The sequence below is a fragment of the Strongylocentrotus purpuratus genome, unplaced genomic scaffold (assembly GCF_000002235.5).
Source record: "Strongylocentrotus purpuratus isolate Spur 01 unplaced genomic scaffold, Spur_5.0 spur5_scaffold_19, whole genome shotgun sequence".
NCBI lineage: Eukaryota > Metazoa > Echinodermata > Echinoidea > Camarodonta > Strongylocentrotidae > Strongylocentrotus > Strongylocentrotus purpuratus.
The window spans coordinates 6,996,738-7,020,935 of NW_022145604.1; the positions used below are offsets into that span (position 1 = coordinate 6,996,738).

The following is a 24,198-nucleotide window of genomic DNA, read 5'->3' on the forward strand; positions in this document are numbered from 1 at the left end:
CTTGGCAAGTTTACCGGGCCGGCCGGGTATCCCAAATCAAAATCGCACCTCACACACATTCCGCCACTCTCTCGGTAGTAAGAGCAAATTTGAAGAAATTATCTTTTTAACTGTTGTATAGAAAGGTCTAATTAGATAGGCCTAACTAATGAAATAAGGTGTAAAAATGTCCTTATAGACATTCGACAGCTGAAAGTGACACGCTCAGCTCAGTTGCGTAACGTGCATTCACGAAACCAAAATCGTTCCTCGCACACACACTCTCGCCACTTTTGGTGGGAAGCTGTCGGGCTGGAAGTTTGCCAGCGAAACCGATGCACCCTCGGAGATACGCAGCGCGTAATTTTACCGGGACTCGAAACGTTCATCTTGGGAAGCTGGCGGGGTAGCTTTTAGAAGCGAGGTCGGCTGGTGGCAAAATGAGAGTAACTACGATCGAGAACATCGTAGGTGTTCTTAACTTATTAATAAGATAATTCTAAATTCTATTTGAGATAAAATAATAAACTAGACCTACAAACAAACCTCGACAGATCTCTAATGACTATTTGAATGCTTGTTTATTTCTCCATTTGACGATTTGTTTTCTTGATCCTGGCCTTCGATTTGTACGTACGTGCGTGCGTCAACAGCATGCACCATATGCATATCATGCGATTGCATGAACGTACGTACGTGCGCTAGCGCATTGCCTATATAATAACAAAGGGCGCATTTTCACGGCACTTGCGCCTTATTAAAGCACTAAATACGAAGCTAGAAGAGAGCTCGTGGGCGGCAAACTATTCGTGATTCGTGTATTTGTACTGTTCTAATAATTTATGGGCGCATTTTCACGGAAAACACTTGCGCCTTGCCGTCTAGTTTTAGATGATTATGGGCGCAATTGGTGGTTTTATGTGCGCAAATGAAAAAAAAAAAGGGCACGTCCAGTTGGAAAAAAGGCACGTCGGCCAGTTTGAAAAAAAGGGCACGGCCTTTTTGGCCGTGAATTTATCTTTTTTTGGGAGGGCACCGCTGCCAGTCATAGGGGCATCAACGGCCTGGCCGTCGATGGCCGTCGATTAATTTAAGGCCGGGGGGGGGGGGGGGAGGAAAGGATAGGGGCTTGGTGTCTAAATGGCAATGATTTCAAGAATATTGAACATAATGGAGGGAAAGGAAATATGTTTAACATGATCAATTTTTGTTAATAACTCTTGAAAAAAATAGTGAATGTCTTAAAGAATATTGTGTACTTAACTTTAATAGCGACGGAATCATAAATATCATTGATTAAAAACATCTTGCTTATAAAGCCAGAAGGGTGTTAACTTTATACTTTGGCACAAAGTCAACATTTTAAAAGCTCCCAGCAGAAGACACACAGAATAAATATTTTAAATTTCACCGCAATTCAGTCATCAGTAATCATGTTTGTTAAAGAGAAGCAAGGAGTTTGATTTATTCAACACACTATTACTCATTTCAAAATAACTACTTTTCATTTTGACTTAAAACAGAAATAACACGCATGATTTATAGGATATGTGATTTGCAGCAACTGATGATTTACAGTTGTGGGAATTGCTGACGTCATTCTAATGCTAAAGTGCTCTTGTGTTCAAGCGATCAATTCTGCAACTACACTGAACCTGTGTACGTGTAAAACGCTCTTAATTTCTATCTAAAGACTTCCTCGTAAAAGTAAGGTTATATCATTCATAAGCAAGTATTTGCTTAAAATAGATCCTTCTTAGGTGAAGAGAAAGTTTAGAGGAATGATCATCAGTAGCTGTATGAATAGAACTCTGGTAAAAAAAAAAAAAAAGGAATGTGAAATTGACTGGAGGCAATCTCACAAACTATCGAAAATCTAGAAACAAAAAGAGAACATTGCTAATAATTCCTTACTGGCTCTTGATTGGTTGATTTATAAGTGAAATAAACAAGACTGGCTTGGTATTTTACAAACCTGTTATAAATATGTGATATTTAAAGTGTTCCCTTAAGAAAATATGTCATCTCATTTCTTAATGCAAAATTTTTGCAAATGGTATTATCTCATTTATGAACTAGGGAATGAAAGAATGTTTTAGTAATGCTCAAAATTCCTTGCATTTCTCTCTCTCTCTCCCTCTCTCTCTCTCTCTCTCTCTCTCTCTATCTCGTTCTCTCTCTCTATCTCGTTCTCTCTGTGTGCAATAAACTGAATATGATGAAAAGGCAGCAGTTGCCCTCATATATTTTCCCCATTCCCAACTTTGGCAGAAATGTTTATGGCTGAAAGATGTAAATTGGTCGTAATTCTCGGTAGACAGCTTTCGCAAATCTCGCAGGACTCTGGAAATTGTCATCTATTATTAGCGCAGTCTGCTGTGTTGTGGCACCAAATATGGATGCTCGCTTATCATGGAAATATGGAAATCTATTCCTTTTTGTCTGGGATGGAGTAATTTGTCTCAGTAGTGTAACTGTTTGTGAGATGGATTTGTAAAGTGACAGGATTTTGTTCCCCCGTGAAGTTCTGTTTATAACTCTATTTCAAGGAAAGCATATTTATCTATATATTGTATAGAATGTCATTCTAATGTGTTGTTCATGTTGTATAGAATCCCTGTAGATTGTGTATTTGGTTTCCACACTGCGAATGTTTACAAGAATGCATACTTTCTGAAAAAGGCACCCAGTGAAATTCATCGACACGGATATGGACACACGGGACCAAGTATGGATTTGAATTCACTAAAATGCAGCACCACAGCTATTGACATATGGGACTAAGCATTGTAGGACATACATGTACAATGAAACACATTCCACATGACATTTAGGACTACTTATTGTGTTGTATGGAAACCCAGATTTCCTTCTCATCCTTTTCTAATAATTACCAACCATTCATACCTGTACATGTTTACAATCAAAGCTTTATAACCGATAAATAATAAGTTGTAATTTTAAACATTTTTTTCGTACAACTTTTTGGATACTTAAAGATTATTTGGGGGAGGGGAGTTGTCTTTTACCCCAAAATCATATTCATATACCTCTACCATCTTTCTTTTTCTTCTTCATTAATAACAGGAGGGAGATTTTCATCATTTTAATCCTTATTTCCTTATATATGTTCATACTATCCATGCATTCTTGTTGTTCACAGGTTCATATGTAAGAGGTGATCTAACTTTCTGCTCACTATAGCTTCACTAATAAAAAATTATAATCTATTATGTAATTAATCCTTTATTGCTGTCTCCCGACATTGACCTTTAACCTTTTAATGGTTGGGTCTGAGGGTACTTTGGGTTCAATCAGACTCATTAGATATGCATGTCAAATTGTCTGTTTGGAGCCAGAAGGGAAATATTACTCAAATGCTTTAACACAAAGTTAACAATAGCTCTGAACAGACATTTCGTCGCTGTTTTCACGAAGTGACAGTAGTGAAAAAAAATTGCATTCACTTTGCGTGACGATTTTCCTCACTACCGTCACTTTGTGAAAATAGGGACGATTTAATCAATGTAACACCAACTTCACAAGGTTGAAAGGGTTCTTCATCTCATTTGGATAATTAATTATCACTAATACCCCATTAATACATTCTAACTTGCCCTTTCGCTACTTTATTAAGCCTCTTTCACATGTGAAGCAGTCACTGCCTCGACCAAACAAAAAAATCAAAATAAAACCATTTGAATGACAAATGGGGTGGAAACAAATAGCTGCATGCAACAAAGTCCCACAAGTATACTTAGTTTGTGTTGTAAGAAATGTGAAGGGCACTTTACCATTCTGTCATTCTTATTTTGTCACAGCAGTTTTTTGAGGCAGTTTACTGCATCATGTGAACAAGGCTTCAGAAGGATCCTAAATCAGCTTATCTCATTATTTGGGAAGTTAATTATTTTCATCTAATCTACCTTCTAACATGCTCATTTGTATTTTTTTTACATTATAGTTTTAATTTATACGTTGTTTGCGTCATTAAGTCTTGATCCTGTTCAGAGCCAGAAGATCCTTAAATCTGTTCAGTTCAAAGTAAATATAGTTGACGTCCTTCTGGCTCGAAACAGACAATATATGATTTGTAGATGATATTTGATTCTCATGTTGTTCTATGATTTTGTTTTATTATTTGCTAATGAAAATCTCATGACTTTATCTAACTATTTGATTTTTAGATGCCATTCATATTTCATATTGTTCACTTTTGTTTTAATATTTTGTTATGATTTTTACTATTTTACTTATGATAATGTCAATTGATCACTAGATGAATTCTGAAAATCATGAAATTGATGCGAAATTGTCAGAAATTTGGAGCATGTTAACCAGACTTTTCAAAGAATTTCCCAAACAAAATAAAGAGAAATTTTCCTTAAATTTACACTGTAGAATGCAGAATTGTCTGGAAAAGAAAATTTTGTGATTAATTCTACAAATGAATATACATATGGAAACATTACAACTTTAATATAAATTTGTCATGTATATCAATGCACACATGGCTATTTCTGTTATTCAAAATACGATTTTTTTTTTCCTTCTTCTTCTCACTGGAATATCTTTCAAATTTTTTAAATTTATTGCATTATTTTTTTTTTATAGGCCTTTTAAATCCACTGTGGGTATGGAAATTGGCTGAGCCTAGCTTTGGATTGTATGCACCTTATACAGCATTCATCTGGTGTTTAATTGACTCATCATAGTTATCCTGACAACCATTATTATCCTAACAACCACTATTATTTTTTGTTTCAATTACCAATTATGATTTTGGCTTTCACTCACACTCATTTTATTTTCAACTTTTCAGCGTATGGCATTGGTACTTCTACAGCAGACAGTAACACATTAGAAGGTAATGGAATATAATGAATGTATATGTGTTTGTAATGTGTCTTGACCTTTGATGTGCTTCATAAAGACTGGGAGTTCCTACTACTTCTACAGGAAAGAAAACGATTCCTATATCCAAACAGGGGGTCCTTTGGTGGTGAAATACATGCATTTAACATTGGGTAAATTTCAACCATTTCCAATCATTTTTTTCATTAAAGAAAACAAGGTGGACCCTTGTTTTACTGTAATTGAGAGGGATTCTATTTTACAGTAAACCCTATTTGATTTTTCAAGTTTTTGACATATTTTTGGAAAGAAGATTTTATAATGAGTCCTTTGATCGAAGCAAACATATTTTGATCTTGATACTGAAACTTCACCAGGATTTATACTATGAAATTGCCCTAAAGATGAAGTTTCAAAAGCATTTAATCATTCCAAATAAAATTAAGGCTAGCTGTAGTCAGCACCACCCAGTTGACAAATAAGAAAATTATCATTGAACTTTCAATGGTCCCTGTTTGAGGTCAGTTCTTTGTTTCACATACAAGTGATACAACCATGGCTTAAAGGCACACTGTCCTACTTGTAGCTAATTGCTCCCTCTATATAGAAAATTTCCCCAATCAGTGCCTGTTGGTCCCCCACGATCCTCTTTTTCTTATGTTAAATGAGAGCTGAGTTAATGAGATAGCCACCTGTCACAGTGACCTCGCTGGCTCGCTGGGCGGTCTAATCCCTTCTGGCTGAAGTAGTAAAAATTGCCTTTAAAACACCCTCCTCTGAAAAAAAAACTTCCAAATTTTTGTCTTCTGTTTGGAGCAAGAGGGCCTTTGGACTCAAGAAGAAAGCTAGCAATTTTGGCAATCTTACCATACCTCATAAAATCTTGGGCTGGATTTGCCTAAGATTGCCATGTACATCATGGCTTAAAACACCCTCCTCTGGATCAAAATTTCCAAATGTCTATCGTCTGTTTTGGAGCTCGAAGGCATTAATTCATGTAATTCACAGAGTTAACACCCTTCAGGCTCTGCAACAGACGATGTCCTTTGTCTTTCAAGAAGATAGCTGGCAACTTTGACCCGAACGTATCTTGCCCCACCTAATAAAATTGTTGAGCAGGATTTGCCTAAAAGATTGCCATGTACAAGCAGGGCTTAAAACAGCCTCCTCTGGATCAAACTTCCAAATGCATATCTTCTGTTTTGGAGCTCAAAAGCATTAATTCATGTAAATCACAGAGAGATAGGACCCTCCTGATTCTGCAACAGATATCCTTTGTCTTTCAAGAAGAAAGCTAGCTATACTTTGGCCCGAACGTATCTTGCCCCACCTCATAAAATTCTTGGTTAGGATTTACCGCCCAGAGCACTGACAGAAAAGGAAAGCTAAAGAGGAATTATTATGGGTTGATAGGATCATGGACCTACTAAACGATGGATTCAATTTGATCTGGATTTAGTTCCTTGGCTTATGTATGGATTGACTCAGTCCTAGCTAGCTTACTTTCATTGTGAGCTCATCTCAACTCGTAATCTACTCATTGGTAGATTACGTACAATTGCGTAACTCCCTGTCTTACTTTGTGTATCGTTACATGTTTTTGCTTCATTGTTGATGTGCATGAGCATGTGCATCAAATAGCATGTTTATATTGCACGGTCATGTTCATTTTCATAAATTTGTAATGAATGCATGTGCTTGTATTTGATATTTGTTGCAAAAGTGTTTTAACAACCAACTTCATTTTACCTTGTAACTTTTCTAGATGCTCCCTCTCTGTGTCTCATACCCTATCTCCGTCTCTCGATCTCTAGCGCTCCCTCTCCCTTTTTGTACCTCTTACCCCTTCTCCAACCTTAAAACTATTTCTCCTCTCTCTCTCTCTCTCTCTCTCTCTCTCTCTCTCTTTAATTGGAATGTAGTTTTGCATATTGATGTAAAAAATATATGTATACCGGTAGTCTTTTTTTTTTTTTAATCCTTAAAAATTCCCTCCTTAGTCATACCTTGGGGCTACTTTGCCAATGTCAATCGCTGCTCAATATCTGTGAAATCATGTGGTTTTTTATAGTTCAACGGTAGAGGTTACCGAATAATCAGCAAGATTCAGAATCCCTAAAAATCACCAGGAATGATGAATACAAAACCAAGTGTCGACCAACCTCAAGGTTACTCCCATGTTTCCACAAAAGTTGCCAATTTTGGCTGAAAAACCTCAATTTACATAGTAATTAGTTTTGGCGGATGGGGGAATTCGAAGGGTTGTGATATTGCACTTTTACTTGCATTTTCCATATTTTTCTGTGTGCTTTCATTGTGTTTTGAATTGTGTTTTAAGTATTCAGCTTGATTGCATTGTGAATAGAGGTCCAGAAGACATTGACATCTAAGTGAACTTCTTGATGATACTTCTTTCTGCTACTGAAGGGCAATGTCTGTTTGGAGCCAGAAGAACATTAACTCACATTCTGTAGCATACAGTTAATGCCCTTCTGGCTCTGAGCACGCACTATGTATACATTTGCATCATGTGTATTTTACATTTTTTATGTGTTTCTGAGATTGCTTTGATAATGCAATCTTTAAAAAATGAAAAACTACAGATTTATTACTTGTGTGTTTATGATTGTTTAGGTATAAACGTCCTTCAGCCTTTGTAAGTCTTTTAATGCTAAAGTTGATGAAGTTTGTGTATGTTGTTAAATAAGTGTATTGCCTTCTGAATTATCGAGGATTAGTCCCTCAGCCCTCAATAACAAATCAATTATTGACCTGGAAAATATATTTTTAGCTCATGTAACAGCTCATGTGAATGATTCTTTCACAAGCCATTTGTAATATGCCACAGCTATGTCCTTTTTTCTATGCATAGACACAGTGGCTCAGTATAATCTTGGTGCACAAACGTAAACATATCAACTTAGGAGACTTGGAGATGGGTCCTTTTGCTTCTCCTGAGAAGACATGCTTACATGTACTTCTCATTATCACACAAAGATGAAGAAACACAGGAATTATTGCACCTATTTTGGATGACGAAAACAAATTAGAGGATGCATTTGTATCAATCTAGCTACTTTAATTAAAAACCGTGCTCTTTGATTAGACTGCTATCGGCTGTGATTGGAATGCTAAAATGTCAGAGAATTTCGCTGAAGTTTCTTTTGATTCTTGTCAGCAGCAAGTACGGGGGAAGAACAATGCATTTTCCATCTGGACATGAAAAGTTCAATTTCTCCTAGCAAATAGCAGCCCATCAATCAGGAGATCGGATACAGCTCTTAAAGCGTTTAGATAAAGCAATCCTGATGCGCCCAATTATCACTTTCTATTTTTTGATTGGGGAAGAGGGGGGGGGGGGGGGGGGGGTTACTGTATATGTGTAAGTCTAGTGTAAAAGATCATTACAAGAAAGGTATGTGTTTTACATTTTTGGAGTTGCATTTTAATGACTAAAGGCTTTTTCAGATATGGCACGGTAAAGTGCATTAAACAAACTGCCGCATATTTTTTAAACGTGTAAATGAATGGCAGCAGCCAGTCACAAAGAACTAATGTGACTATTATTATTATTATAATTTGGTAATTTGGTAGAATTGGTTGCGGATACACTGTCCACACACACTATGTTACACTTTATCACACAGAGAATTCAAATGCTTCCATATTTGTTATATTCTCCACGTGAACACACACCATGTCCAAACACTCTTTACATACAGTGTCACAGGGAAAACCAGAAGTAAGGACAAACTAGCGTGTGCAAAATTTCTGAAGGTTTGCTTGGACATTAAACAAAAATTTAAAAATACAGCTATTTGCCTGTCACTGGATCCTTTTAGTCCTGTTAGTATTACAGCTATCAACAAAACATTTCTTTCACATGTGCAATTGTGCAACATTTGCTAAACAATAATATGTTGATATATAATTCTCCCAATTATCCTCAAAGAACCTTGCTTATTCAACACTTTAGTTGAGGAAAAACAGAAATGCGGTACCATAAAAGTAGAATCTCCTTGGGATTTCAACTAAAAGGAGAATAAATATATACCAGCTGCTTTTATAAGCTTTCATTAAAGGTGAAAACTTTTAAACTTTGTTATATTGCCTCAAATTAAAGCCATGACTTGAAGTGACCAGACCCGAGAAACTTCACCAGTGCCCAAAACGAAAGCATCAATTTGAAAGAGATAAAAAAGAAAGAGTTAGGCTATGAATGAAGGTTGATCCATTTTTAGATAGGCCTAATAATATAGTATCATTTATCACTTAGTCTAAAGTTTATGTATTGGAAGGAAACAAATTAAAGAATACATCAAAACTAAAGTTGCAATTAATCTTAATTTGGAAGATGACTATTGAAACCAAAGATATGAATAGATTGGGGTTGTATTCAAGTTGTCAATTCTGTTGTTGTGAAAGCTATAGTTACTTAAATTCAAAGTATTCTTTTCAAATAGGGAAACCAGATATAAGTATTTTTTATTCTTTCACGTATCATATGAAACTGCCTCTGTCATTGTTGAAATACAAGTTGATCAGTCTTCCATTACAAATGTTACCTTTTAAACATGAAGTGATTGCATATTCATTTACGAAATCACATGATTTGTTATTGGTTTTTTTAGAAATTCTTCAATGCAACAATCAATATATTCAAAACATAGGAAAATATATGTGACAACAATTGCAAAATATATATGACAAACAATTGCAAAATATATATTATAACAAAAAAAGTTAGACCAAATAGAAAATCATGAAGAAATTAAGGTGTAGAATAAAATAAATCCTGTACTCCTACCTTAACATGTATTAGGATGCATATAAGGACACTTCCCATACACTCCCAACATGCAATCTATCTCTCAAAAAAAAAGGGGAAAAAGAAAACATTCTCAAAAGTACAGTGTACTTGAAGCTGAAAATGTGTGGGATGGTTTTACTAAAGGAAGATAGTATTTACATAGTTTTCATCAGCTCATCCTGTTTAATAATGACTAATAAATATTTTAATAGTTGTTGTTATTTCAAACTTTCGGTTTACTATATTTTTTATCTACTACTACTATCTATTAAACTATATTTATAAATTTTAAAATCAGTATTAAATTAATTTCTGTATATAGAAGCATGAATCACATTAAGTATGATTAATGAAAAAGGTTTTACTGTCCTTTTTTTCTTCAAGTTCATGGTAATTTGGTAATTTGATGTTATCTTAATTTACCCATATTACTGACTTGGCTTGTAAAAGAAAAATCTTGCCAAACCCATATTGCTTTCTTGAAAAGAAAAGGGTCATCTTGATAGTGAATGGATTCATTCTATTGTTTGGCTCATAAAAGAGAGAGAGGGGGAAAGAGAGAGAGAGAGGGGGAGGGAGGGGGAGAAAGACAAAATGTCATCCTTGAAGTTTTCTTTCATTCAAACTATCAACAAAATTTTGACTTTCATATCAGTTTTGATGTGGACTTTCCTTGTAAATTTAACTAAATTCTAATAAATTTGAGCAATTACAAGAAATTACTTGTCAGTAATTATGTTGATAAATTGGCAATGTGAAATATCGATCTTGGCTGCACATTTCTGTAGATGCTAACATAGCATGTTTTGATACCCCGTATCATTATTTTGAGGATATACAATATGACATAGTTTAAAGAATTGTATTATTATCAAAGAAATTAGCTAGAAATGGAATCTTGAAGAAAAAAAGGAATAATTTCTTTTCCTTTGGGGGTTTGAATTCTTATAATGGAGAATTTTGTGAACAACTAAATATTTATGACAGCAATCATATCATTCTCGTGAATATTAGTAAGGAATCCATCCATTCACATTAATGTGATACAGTACTCCAACGCTTTTAATTCAAATGGCAATGGCAGTGCCCCTTTAAAGAGAGCGATGAGTCATGCAACAATAGTCTGAGACGCCAAGAGAAGCAGGCCCTCGGGAGTTGGCTAGCTGTCATTGTCATTGTTGCGTGTATCTAGATGTGACAGACGGAACACACAGAGGATGACGTGTGAACAAAAGCCAACAATTGACAAGAAATCAATTTGTCTTCAATCGTAGGGAAAATCCCCTTTCTTGATTGTTTTAAAATTTGCCAATTATAACAGACTTAAAATTTGATTATTCAGGAAGCAGTATTGTTTTATGATAATTCTGGTGCTATTATGGGTTTTTTTTTCTTATGATAATGTAAGTTATTGACGGTTGAACTAAAGAAAAACAGTAGTGATCTAGGGGATTAGTTTTAATGAAGAAAAATAACAATGCACCTTAAAAGCTGAGAGTATAATGGAAATGAGTTTGGATTATTGAAAAGAATTGTACAGGCATTGACATAAAAGTGGGTAAAAAAGATAAATATTTAAGTATGCCTATTTGATTGTACTTTTTCACAATTACAAATTTAGAGACAGTTGCACCAGAAGTAATTGTCTACCACACCCCTCATTTCTAATGTTTTTAGATTTAATTTATACCTAATTTCTAAATTTAAAAAAAATCATGATTCCATCACATTTTTTAATAAGGAAAGCATTACTATAAAATGGTTTAGCTCATAAAATACACATTTGACATCAAATTGTTTCCCTAATGTAATTCACAATTTTTAGTTCACCCTTAAAGATTTATTACAATTCCTTGCAGAAATATTTTGAGAATTTCATCCTTAAATGCCACCCACGTCCTTTGAATCCATTGCATTGGATCTTATATGAAAAAAATACACCTTTAATGGTTACTTCCACGTGCATTCATGAAAATGTATGCATAATGTCACTGCTTTTTATCAAAGGAACCATCATTGTTCCTGATGTGAGTAAGGTGACACATAATCTCTCAGATGACTCAAAAAATGAACATAGAGCAGTCTTTCTCTGAACAGTGATTAAGTTGTAACATACAACACCTTTCATCAACCAAACAATGTCAACTTTGTGAGGCAACATAGTGCTTCGAACTCGGATGCGGGTTTCAATTGAGGCCAGACGGATCATAGATGGCTAGAAATTTGGATTAGGATGGGATCACTTATTAGTAAGAATACAGGAAAGAGGGGTAATTAGTATTAACTAAACTTATTCATGTGAAACAGCTCATTACATGCATATTGTATGTTTAGAACTTAACAGAAAGAAAAGGTGTTCACTCATTTCATTTTAGACAGAAGTTAATGCCCTTCTGGCTCCAAAATGAAGATATGGTGTTCAAAAGTTTTGGTGAATCATATTTTACTATTGAAATCAAATACTATTGAAATTAGGTACAAAGTTGATTTAGAATGATAATTTGGTCCACCTTTAGTACATCTAACATCATAGCCACTTGACTATCCCACACCATAGTGCACCGACCTCTGATGTGACTTGAGGCAATGCAGACAGATCATCGGTAGCTCAGAACTTGGATTAAAGATGAGATCACTTATTAATATGAAGACAGGAAGGAGGGGTAATTAGTATTACAGCATGCTGCTTTGAGAGAAAGCTTTTTCTCATCAGCCTTCTTAATTAGGCAAACCAGTAGCATGTATGGATCATGACAAACCGTACTCCTTATGAAATGGGTGAAAGGGGTGCTAGTGTTTCACTGATGTATGTTCACCTTCATTAACCCAGTTAGTCTTGATGTTATAATTGAGTGGCTCAGTGGTCAGATAAGTGGACTTGATATTGAAAGCTCCAGGGTTCAAACTGAAGTAAGGTCAAACAGGTTTAAGAGGTGGGCAATAAGTAGCAAGCACTTGCCAGATGTACGTTAACCTTCATTAAACCAGTCAGTTTTGAGGTTATAATTGAGTGGCTCAATGGTCAGATAAGTGGACTTTATAGTAAAAGCTCCAGGGTTCAAACTGAAGGAATGTCAAACAGGTTTAAGAGGTGGGGAAAGAAATAAGGGAGCGCTTTGCTGATATACATTGACACTCACTACCTTAATTATCTTTAGCTATACATGTATGAGCTCAGTGGTTAGAGAAGGGGTCTTGAGATTTGAAGCTCCTGGGTTCAAACTGATGTAGGGTAGAACAAGTGTGTGTGGGAGGGGGAGCAGGGTGCACTTCTCTAGGCAGTTAACACACATCTTAATTATTTCCAAAGATTTGCGTGTGGCTCAGTGGTTAGAGAAGTGGTCCTGAGACTGGAAGGTCCTGGGTTCAAACCTTAACCAGTGCATTAGTGCATGTGTTAAAGAAATAGATCATCACCTAAGTTGTCCTTTGGATAGGACTTAAGCCATAGGTATCTCTGCTGCATGCCAGTCAGCATAAATTATACAGAGAATTAAACATGTCTAGCCTTTAGGAAATCGTAAATACATATCAGTTGATCTTGAAACATCAGTCATATTCTTTAGATAATTGAAAGACAGTTGTGTAATTATCTTTGCCATCTGTTGTTGCGACAATGTGCTGATCGAATCTGATACCCCATCTCTCCTCTCTTCTCAACATTAATAGTGAAGGTTTCATTATTGGCTGCAAATAAATAGTTACCTGCCAAAGTGCCAATATTTGTATAATTTGGGCTAGTTTTGATTTATGAACTCCATTTTGGTTGCAAGGGATCCGAGTTACCTTCTTACTCCCCTGTGTTGCATTGGGGTAAAATTAATATTTAAAAAACTGGTCAAAATATTTGGAAACTCAATTGTTTTTTTAGGAAACCAGCATGAATCTCTCTTCTTCTGAAGCAAATGGAACACAAAATGGAACACTTTATCAAATTATATGTAGTGGTACGAGCCAAATGGAATTCTGACCTTTGTCCAATTACTTTATATTTTATGTTCTATTTTAGGATGGCTTTCAAGGAAACCTTGTATTTTGAAAAATATTTCTTTAAATCTGGAATTCTATTCATAGATTTTTGGAAATTTCAGGGGGGCATAATTATTTCATACTTTGAGGTCATGGATGCTAATTTTATCACACCTCTGCCGTGAGAAAGAATAACTCAAGTTGATCTGTGATGAGTTGATGGGTATTGTTCTGTCAAGAACAAGAAGGGCATAGTTTCAGTTTTAAAAGGTTGATACGATCATTCGGTTCTTGTAATATTCTTAATATTATTCAGTGAAACTTACCTCAATAATGCTACAAAAATGAGCTATTTTGTTGTCCTTGTGCAGTTTTATACTCCCCGGTTTTATACATGAAGGTGTCGAGACCAAACATCTACTATAAAGATCTATCGTTGTTGTTGTTGTTGATGACAGGAATCATAAAGCGGAACTCATTCCATAATTTGGGGTATACAAAATTAGATCATAGGGTGTACATTTTATATATTTTTTTTTTCCCGTACCAATTGCTTAGATGAGTTAGAGCCGGTTTATTTCTCAGTGAGCAATATATTTCTTCGAGGATTTGTCTCGCCATGCCTTGAGGGTGGGGTTAGGAGTATAGATCGAGCCACAACAGGAAAGGGTTGGGTGGGTTCGGTGAGGGGGTCATGGGGATAGGGTTACGCAGGATGGGGAGGGGGAAGGGTGCTGAAATGTGAGGTTTGGCAACGTCTCAACCCAAAGAGATGACTAGCAGGAATGACGAAAAAGAAAAATAGTGGTAAAAACCAAAATCGGTGCGGTTTTTGACAAGGTGTGTAAGGTGCACTCATCATCTTTAAAGCTGTAAAAACAGTGACAATCAAATACTAGATTTCAAGATTTCAAATTTATTCATGTTTCCAACAAAACATTACAAATCAATTATAAGCATTTAAAACAAATTTAAGAAATACATGTTGAAAACTACATGTACTGTTTATATTATTTTTGTTCTGTGAGATAAACATATGCCACATCCATTTTGTGTTTATATATTTAGCTATTCCTGCCTCGTTAATGTAATTAGATTTACATTTTTTTTTTTGCAAGAGAGTCTATTGGGAAATTTCTATGTGTGTTATAATTGGTTTCTGAAGTACAGAACTTGAAATTAAGCATTTTAATAAATAGATTTTGCAGTGAAAGAAGATGTAAAGCACATGATACACTATGTTTTAACGTCTCTATGCGCTTTCTAAGGACTTTGGATATTATTAACATGGCTTTAGCTCTGGCAACCGTAGTGCTCAGTGCATTCAAGCAATAAATCAGGTGCTCATTTACCACACCCGGGTCGAGTGTGGCTTATGCAGATGAATGCCATGCCAAAGGGCGTTAGCGCTGCGGCAGGGATTTGAACCCCATTAGACTAGACCACTAGACCAAAACACTTCTTTCAAGTACATGAAAGTTGAAGAGGATACAGCACGGAGAGTATCAATAGGATATCCCCGTATAACATGCATCAATATCAAAAATATAATTCCCTAAACTTAATTTGCCAAAGGAAACTATGTGAATTATCCAGGATTGAGTTTGTTTATTTTGGTCATATCATATTGGGCCATATCCTATGTACACCGAGAGCAATGCAATATGTGGTGTCAATTGACAAGGATGCAAGTGGTTACCTGTTAAACTGTCTAGTTCAGAGCCAGAAGGGCATTAACTCTGTGTTAAAGTGTACAAGTTTAATAATGCCCTTTTGGCTCCAAATCAGGTTAAATTTTGTCTGGAGTACCTTATAGCCTCTTATAACGTCAATTTGTGTAGGTATCGTGGAATTGATATCTCTTCTGAATCAGGAAGAATCAATATAAAAATTTAGAGGTATTGAAAGGTTAGAAGAAGGGAAATATTATAGTATAATAGGAGATTGTTGTGTTGATACCAGATAGGGCTTAATATATTATGGACATAATTGTTTTGTCTTACCATAATCATGTTTTCTGAATACCGTAGGTTAATGGAAGACGGAAATTCCCAGTTTCTGTAGGGGTAATTGATTCAGGCTCAGCCTAAATCTATGTGCAATAGAACAAACTTACATTTTTATCAACTCATGATTATGTTGTCTCCTATTTCTTTAAACAATGAATGTATCTATGCAGAAATTGTATTACTTCTACCTTTCAGATCTATTTTACCACTCCAACATTTGAAATAAATTTTGCCCATCAAGAGAATAATTAATATTGAATATTAATAATGAGTATACCTTTAATTGCTGTTTTGAGGAGAAATTTTGTGGCCTTATTTTTGAGGTTTGAACCATTTGCTATAATGATTCATATTTTGCAGGTGACTTGCAAAAGAAACATTCTTAATCTTTGTTCACATGTTCTTACAAGTTGCAGCATCATTCATTCCTTTCTGTGGGATTGTTTGTATCAGGTGACGTAGGAAAGGTCGTGAACTTGGCATGTGACTAAATCATGAAGGAGGTTAATGCCTGATGGTCTCTGTCTGATTCATAAAGTTAGGTTCCTACAACAGTCCATGAACTTTAAGTTTAGGTTTACACGACAATCTTAAGTTAAGTTAAGTTTAGATTCACATGACAGTCCGCAAACTCTAATTTTAGGTTCACACGACAATCTGTAAATGTTAAGTTTAGATTTACACAACAGTCCGTAAACTTTAAATTCAGGTTTACATGACAATCTGTAAACTTAAAGTTTAGGTTCACATGACAGCCTGTAAACTTAAAGTCATGATTCTAAACTTTGAGGTTATCTTGTAGTTATGGACCATGGGGATTAATGGGGATGCTCTTGTAATGTTAAAACTTCAACTTTGCTTAAAGTAATAAACCACAAGCAATTATATGGTTAGCGCTGTATTAACTACAAACCACTAGGGGGTCTTCCCTGGAAATTATGTGCCAGTACGGACACATTGCAATTAACTTAGAGTTTGATTATGCCAACTTGTAGATAAATGACTGCTTGCCTCGCTTGTAGTTAAAAACTTTGGATCTCGTTGTTTCTGTCCCATGTGAATCCTCTTCATTGTTAGTGGATCGTTTGTTGTTTATGACTTTGAGGTTTAGCAAACTTTAGAATATGATGGCCCTATGTGAACAAAGCAATTGTTGGCAATGGCAGTGAGGGGTGCTGCCGCGTAGGAGGGGGAGGGGATTATGTGGGTGCTCAGAATGGGATTAATGGGACTAATGCGATCCTCCCGGAAGCTAAGTCGGGGAAATCTGGGGGAAGTCCCTTAGGCGAGACGAATTGAGTGTGAATGAGATAGGTGATTGGTCGGGTGACAAAACTGACATCTTAGACAAGCACTAGATACCCAAATGAATATGGGTTAAAGTAAGGGCAGGGGCTCTTATCCTTTGCCCCTCCCCTTGGTCACCTTAATCTGCTCTTTATTCATTTAAATTAAGGAACCAACAGGCAATTTTCTGCTGGCGTAGATAATTTTGAAAGTGCTTACAATTATTCAAGGTAATCGTTACCTGTTTTAAAAAATGATGATAGGCCTTTCATGGAAAGTTTTCCCTATGATTGTATAAACATACATCATAATCTTTATAATTATTGACAAGAGTTATGTACCACATGAGCAGATAAACCTTGCTGAAGATAATGGATGGAACTTTCTGTATCGCTCAATTACTCTCGCATAACAATAAGGATTATCGACAGGTGATAACATTTATATAGAAACAGAAAACAAACCCATGTCTTCATCTGTCATTATTTACATGGGCAAAGAAATGAATTATTGGTTATGGGGTCGAAAATGGAAGTGAAAGGGACATTAAGATCAGGAGGGGATGTCGGTATATTAGAAAATATGTAGAACTAAATCTGGATGGGAGTTCAGTAGTGTATCAATGCTTCAACAGGATTGTATTTCATCTTGAAGTGGTCATCTTGAAGTAGTCATCTTGAATAAGTTTCTTGGAGTATTGTACTTGGAATAAGGATGCTAAGATATACATTCTTCGTACCAAGGGATAGCACAGTGTATGGTATGTCTTAATTTGGTTGCTCTTTTTTAAGTTTCGAAAGCTTTTTCTCCAACTTGTCATTCTTGTCACATTCTCATTGAAGTGTACCAGTCACCAAATATCTGCTGGTCTTTATGTTCCTTGTAATAATTCAAAATATGGACTCCAGATTATGAAATATTAATTTTGGAAAAAAAAGCTTTTGCAAATTATAAAAGTGACTTGAGAATACACTACCAACCGCTGCACCTGTACAAGCTCACATAAAACTGCACACACTGAACCCAAGTCCGATTTGGGATTTGAGTGTAGTGTACAGTTCTCTGTTATTCTCTGTTTCTTCATACTACACCTTAAATGTCCCATTTGCAGGCCAAAAAAATGAAAAAGTTAAATTCCAACTGCATTTGAAAGATAATACTAATTTAGAACTTCCCTAAAAAGGTGGGGCTTGAAAATGTCTTCAAGTGGGAAAATAACAACTATTAGTTGTCAAATCGACTTTAGGGCTATTGAGCCCAAAAGTAATAGTCTTGATTTTCAGACAATTGTACCGAATGGTCATACGTTTTATGCTGTGCAAAGATTCAAACAGTTTAATCTTGGCCATCACAAGAAGTGGGTTATTGATGTAGACAAATGCTCATGTACCCTTTACAACTCTTTTCATTTATGTTATTACCAAAGAAGAAAAAAAGCCAGTCAGTCACTCAATAGTGTCTGACAGTGAAGTCTAGCAAGTAAACAGGTTTCCTTGCATAATTTGAATATGAGGACACTGCTAACGTTTAAATTTCACTGATAGGACATACATGACATATTCATAATTCCTGCAAAGTTCTACAGCATTTGAGGTTGGCTGCAAAAGGGACATAGTACCTTAAGAAAATGATGGTTGAATTTTTTTTAGAATGATGTTAAACAAGCTCCTTGTACACAACTTTTTTAGGTGCTTGTTACCATCCAATACGAGTAATAATGAGATACGGCCACAGGGAGACATTTTAAATTGTGGTTCTCTGTCATGTATTGAATTTGAAGGTAGACCTTTATGTATAGCTTTTTCAGTCCCCTCTGCCCCCCCCCCCTTCTCATGGATCTTCCACAGTGAATGTAAAAACAAAATATTAATAATCATTATTATTATGAAAGGGCGGATAGAGACGGAGAGTAGAAAGATGGGAAATATAGATGAAATAGATACAGAAATAGAGAGACTTGGGTAGCAGAGGGGAACAGATTTAATGTGCTAGAAAATCAAAGAACAGGAAAAATGGAGTTGAGACAGAAAGAGGGGAGAGATAGAGGAGGAAGGGAAGGGAGGAAGAGAAGAGTAGAGATAGCAAGAGAAGAGAGGATGAGAGATGGAACGAGAGAAGAGTTAGAAATGGAAGAGAGAGGTAAAGTAAAGAGAGAGAGAGATAGAGAGAGAGGTGCAGTGGGAGGGTAAAGAGGAAAAGGAGAGAGAAAAATAAGTAAGAGGACAGGGAGAAGGAGAACAGAAGAGAGAACGTACGAGAGAGAGAGACAGGGAGAGAGAGAGAGAGAGAAACAGAAACAATCTCTTGAGAGTGAGGGGGGGGGGGAGGGTGGGGAGAGAAAGAGTTTGGGATGAAGTCTTTTCCTTTTTTTTTCCTTTACTCTAAACCACATGAAATAGGAAACCCATAACATTTCCACTGACCAGACCCTTAGCCAATCAGCCTCATTTCAAACTGTCAACGCCGTCGTCGTGATCCTCGTAATTAGCACCCCGCTTTTTCCTTGCGATACTTCCGTGCAGCTCCCCCTGACATTTCAGCGGTCGCAATAAGGCCAAACGATGTCGTCCTTGCCTCAGCGATCTCGTTTCTGATTAGAAAACTTATTGGAGAAATGGAGACAGCCCCTTCAAAATCTGTACCGCAAATGACAGATAACCCGATAGAGTTTCCAGACTTGCTTGTAGCAATATGCAGAGTGTTCTGCATTTTCTGTGCAAGAGCTTATCTGAAAAGATTCAGAAAGGCATTAATCTAGGTACTTTTATATGGAGTAAATGCCCTTCTGGCTTTCAGCAGACATTTAATGTATTATGAGGCCTTTTGGGAATTATTTGCTCGCTTGAAGAAAAAAATTGCCACATTTTTTCAAATGTGGGTTTGCTTCTTTACCAGGAGAGTGTCAGACCAATTGGAAATATCACCTATTAAGAGAAATGGAAAAGGGAAAAAAAGTAGGAAAAAATGGTTTGAACGTCTGTTTAGAGCCAGAAGGCTCTCAACTCTGTGTTAGAGGATACAAGATTTGTTAACTGTATGAGTTAATGTTCTTCTGGCTAAACAAACACAAAGTTTTTTTCTTTTCATAAAGACCATCTCTGACCAGTTTGAGCATCCAGAAAGTGGAAAGGTGAAGGATGAAATAAAAATGGGAAAAAAAGAAAAGTGCTATACTTCATGTTACAAAGGTTATGCTGTATGTGGACACCATTATGACCTATAGAATCTAGAAAGCGTTGGATCCCCATATACAATGAAGAGATAAAGGTAAACATAGCAACAAGCATACTGTTGGTGTAGCTCCAATGCTTTTAATAGATCTAATATTATTTACTCTGGCCAGGTAAAAATAGGTCTAACCTCTTTCAGACAAGGAACTTTATACAGTGTAATTTGATACAATAACTCTATAGCTAAATATATGATAAGTTGATAACATCCTTTTGTAAGACATTAATCTACATTTGCCACTTGCCGCCCAGGTGAGGTAAACGGGTACCTGGCAGGATTATTCCTTGAAATGCACTGTGTGCTAATAAGGCTGCCGGAGCTAAAGCTAGGGTAATAACTTCCAAAGCCCTTAAAGAAGCGCAAAGGGAGGTTATATCATAATGTGTTATGCGCTACACAAGAACGGATTATTATTATTTTTTGTTTCTTGACAAGTAGGCCTATCTGATTTTCCCCCTCGTGTGAATGGGTTCTTTCTTAACTTGTTGTTGTATTGATTTACTGTCAAGCGTACTGGGTTCTCACTCCGCAGCACCACCATCTTGACCTTTCCTGTCGTGTCAAGCGATGCCCATGTCGGCCATCTTCCCTACAAATAACCCTAATTGAGTCAAGTTCTCGGAGAGAGAAAGAGCTTCCATTACCCAACTCGTTCATTTAATTCCAACAAAAAACATTCACTAGTAATTCACAATACTTCTCTTTTCAATGGCTGCCATTTATTCTGTACTCCGTTCTTTTTCTTGATTTTAATGGCTGCCATTTTTTTTATGAGCATTTATTGGAAGTGATATAGGAACAGGGAAGCAATTAGAGCAACCGTGTTGTATTCTTGTGTATAATAAAACATGAGAAACGTACACCCAGTATATTTTGTTGCCATTTTGGTAACCTACTTTACATGATAGTGATTGTTAGACATAAGGAAAGCCTCATCTGTACGTTACTGTCTTCAAAGTTTTGTTGTAGACGCCAAGTCAAGCGCGTAGCCAGGATTTCATTTTAGGGGGGGCGGTAGTGAGCACGCGAAGCGTGCGAATCACTTAAAGAGCGCGCGAAGCGCTCTCCCTAGGGGGGTGGGTGCAGGGAGGGGGGAGTTTCCCCCCTCCCGCGCGAAGCGCGGAAGCTTTGAAAGAAGACGATTCGTTGTACCTTTCTCGACTCATAACCCTTGTCTGAATTCAGTCCCTCCCCTCTCTCGCGCGAAGCTTTGACGTTTCATTAAATTATTAGAGAAAGAAGACGACTCGTTGTACCTCTCTCGACTCTTAATCCTTATCTGTATTCAGTCCCTCCCCTCTCTCACGCGAAGCTTTGACGTTTCATTAAATTATTAGAGAAAGAAGACGATTCGTTGTACCTTTCTCGACTCATAATCCTTGTCTGAATTCAGTCCCTCCCCTCTCTCGCGCGAAGCTTTGACGTTTCATTAAATTATTAGAGAAAGAAGACGACTCGTTGTACCTCTCTCGACTCTTAATCCTTATCTGTATTTAGTCCCTCCCCTCTCTCACGCGAAGCTTTGACGTTTCATTAAATTATTAGAGAAAGAAGACGATTCGTTGTACCTTTCTCGACTCATAATCCTTGTCTGAATTCAGTCCCTCCCCTCTCTCGCGCGAAGCTTTGACGTTTCATTAAATTATTAGAGAAAGAAGACGACTCGTTGTACCTCTCTCGACTCTTAATCCTTATCTGTATTCAGTCCCTCCCCTCTCTCACGCGAAGCTTTGACGTTTCATTAAATTATTAGAGAAAGAAGACGATTCGTTGTACCTTTCTCGACTCATAATCCTTGTCTGAATTCAGTCCCTCCCCTCTCTCGCGCGAAGCTTTGACGTTTCATTAAATTATTAGAGAAAGAAGACGACTCGTTGTACCTCTCTCGACTCTTAATCCTTATCTGTATTTAGTCCCTCCCCTCTCTCACGCGAAGCTTTGACGTTTCATTAAATTATTAGAGAAAGAAGACGATTCGTTGTACCTTTCTCGACTCATAATCCTTGTCTGAATTCAGTCCCTCCCCTCTCTCGCGCGAAGCTTTGACGTTTCATTAAATTATTAGAGAAAGAAGACGACTCGTTGTACCTCTCTCGACTCTTAATCCTTATCTGTATTCAGTCCCTCCCCTCTCTCACGCGAAGCTTTGACGTTTCATTAAATTATTAGAGAAAGAAGACGATTAGTTGTACCTTTCTCGACTCATAATCCTTGTCTGAATTCAGTCCCTCCCCTCTCTCGCGCGAAGCTTTGACGTTTCATTAAATTATTAGAGAAAGAAGACGACTCGTTGTACCTCCCTCGACTCTTAATCCTTATCTGTATTCAGTCCCTCCCCTCTCTAACGCGAAGCTTTGACGTTTCATTAAATTATTAGAGAAAGAAGACGATTCGTTGTACCTTTCTCGACTCATAATCCTTGTCTGAATTCAGTCCCTCCCCTCTCTCGCGCGAAGCTTTGACGTTTCATTAAATTATTAGAGAAAGAAGACGACTCGTTGTACCTCTCTCGACTCTTAATCCTTATCTGTATTCATTCCCTCCCCTCTCTCACGCGAAGCTTTGACGTTTCATTAAATTATTAGAGAAAGAAGACGATTCGTTGTACCTTTCTCGACTCATAATCCTTGTCTGAATTCAGTCCCTCCCCTCTCTCGCGCGAAGCTTTGACGTTTCATTAAATTATTAGAGAAAGAAGACGACTCGTTGTACCTCTCTCGACTCTTAATCCTTATCTGTATTCAGTCCCTCCCCTCTCTCACGCGAAGCTTTGACGTTTCATTAAATTATTAGAGAAAGAAGACGATTAGTTGTACCTTTCTCGACTCATAATCCTTGTCTGAATTCAGTCCCTCCCCTCTCTCGCGCGAAGCTTTGACGTTTCATTAAATTATTAGAGAAAGAAGACGACTCGTTGTACCTCCCTCGACTCTTAATCCTTATCTGTATTCAGTCCCTCCCCTCTCTAACGCGAAGCTTTGACGTTTCATTAAATTATTAGAGAAAGAAGACGATTCGTTGTACCTTTCTCGACTCATAATCCTTGTCTGAATTCAGTCCCTCCCCTCTCTCGCGCGAAGCTTTGACGTTTCATTAAATTATTAGAGAAAGAAGACGATTCGTTGTACCTTTCTCGACTCTTAATCCTTGTCTGAATTCTGTTCCCCCCCCCCCCTCTCGCGCGAAGCTTTGACGTTTCTTTAAATTATTAGAGAAAGAAGACGATTCGTTGTACCTTTTCCGACTCATATTTCTTAATTTGAACTCAGTTTCCCCCTTCCCGCGCGAAGCGCGGAAGCTTTGACGATTCATTGTACTGTTCTCGACTCCTTTTCCCTTTTTCTTCCTACGTCCTCTTTCTTTTTTTTCTTCTCTTTCTCTCTCTTTTTTTTTTGGCCGGCGTTTTTTGGGGGGGCGACCGCCCCCACCGCCCCCCCCTGGCTACGCGCTTGGTAGACGCACTTGTTTTCAGGAGCTTTTGAATAGTTTTTTTTCCCTTCTTTTTATTGTGTCTGTAAAGTAGCACTTTGTTTTCAACTTTTCACCACAGCGCAGTAGAGTTTATTATAGTAGCTGTGCTACATAAATTGATCTAATTATTATTACTGTTGTTACTACTTGTACACCATGAATGTAGCCAAATCATGAAAAAGAGATGCCCTAAAGAGTAATTTTTTTCCTTTGTAAAAATGACTCTCAAATGATTTTTTTTTTTAAATAGATGTTTACTACATGTATCAGCTATATTTATCTTCATTGTGATATTACAACACATACTAGCAGTATTGCCTCTAACACTCTGATTCACCCTTCATTCAAATATTTGATTTTCAGAGTTCAGACCAAAAACATATCTGACATTGCTCAAATTCCTCTCTAAAATAGAAAGTGTTCAAATATGCTCCTTGTATACATGATACACACTAAACTGAAGTGAGGAAACTTGACATAACATTTGTTCCCCCGACTTGCAAACATTGAAAATAATTATGACTGTGGAGGTGTGAATTTATTGAATGAAATCATGTTTATTCTTATAGCCGATGAATATGCCATCAT

The 24,198-nt window shown here is 36.8% G+C and overlaps 1 protein-coding gene across 3 annotated transcripts in view; it reads left to right on the top strand.

Annotated features, from left to right (window-relative positions):
* Positions 1–4,725: 4,725 nt before the first annotated feature.
* LOC115918244 (ras-associated and pleckstrin homology domains-containing protein 1-like) overlaps positions 4,726–24,198 on the top strand; it is a 55,191-nt gene continuing 35,718 nt past the window's right edge. For all 3 annotated transcript variants that reach the window (XM_030990148.1, XM_030990146.1, XM_030990147.1), the window contains exon 1: positions 4,726–4,846. In XM_030990148.1, the coding sequence (XP_030846008.1) occupies positions 4,756–4,846 (91 nt within the window). In that variant the 5' untranslated portion in view covers positions 4,726–4,755. The remainder of the gene's footprint in view (positions 4,847–24,198) is intronic.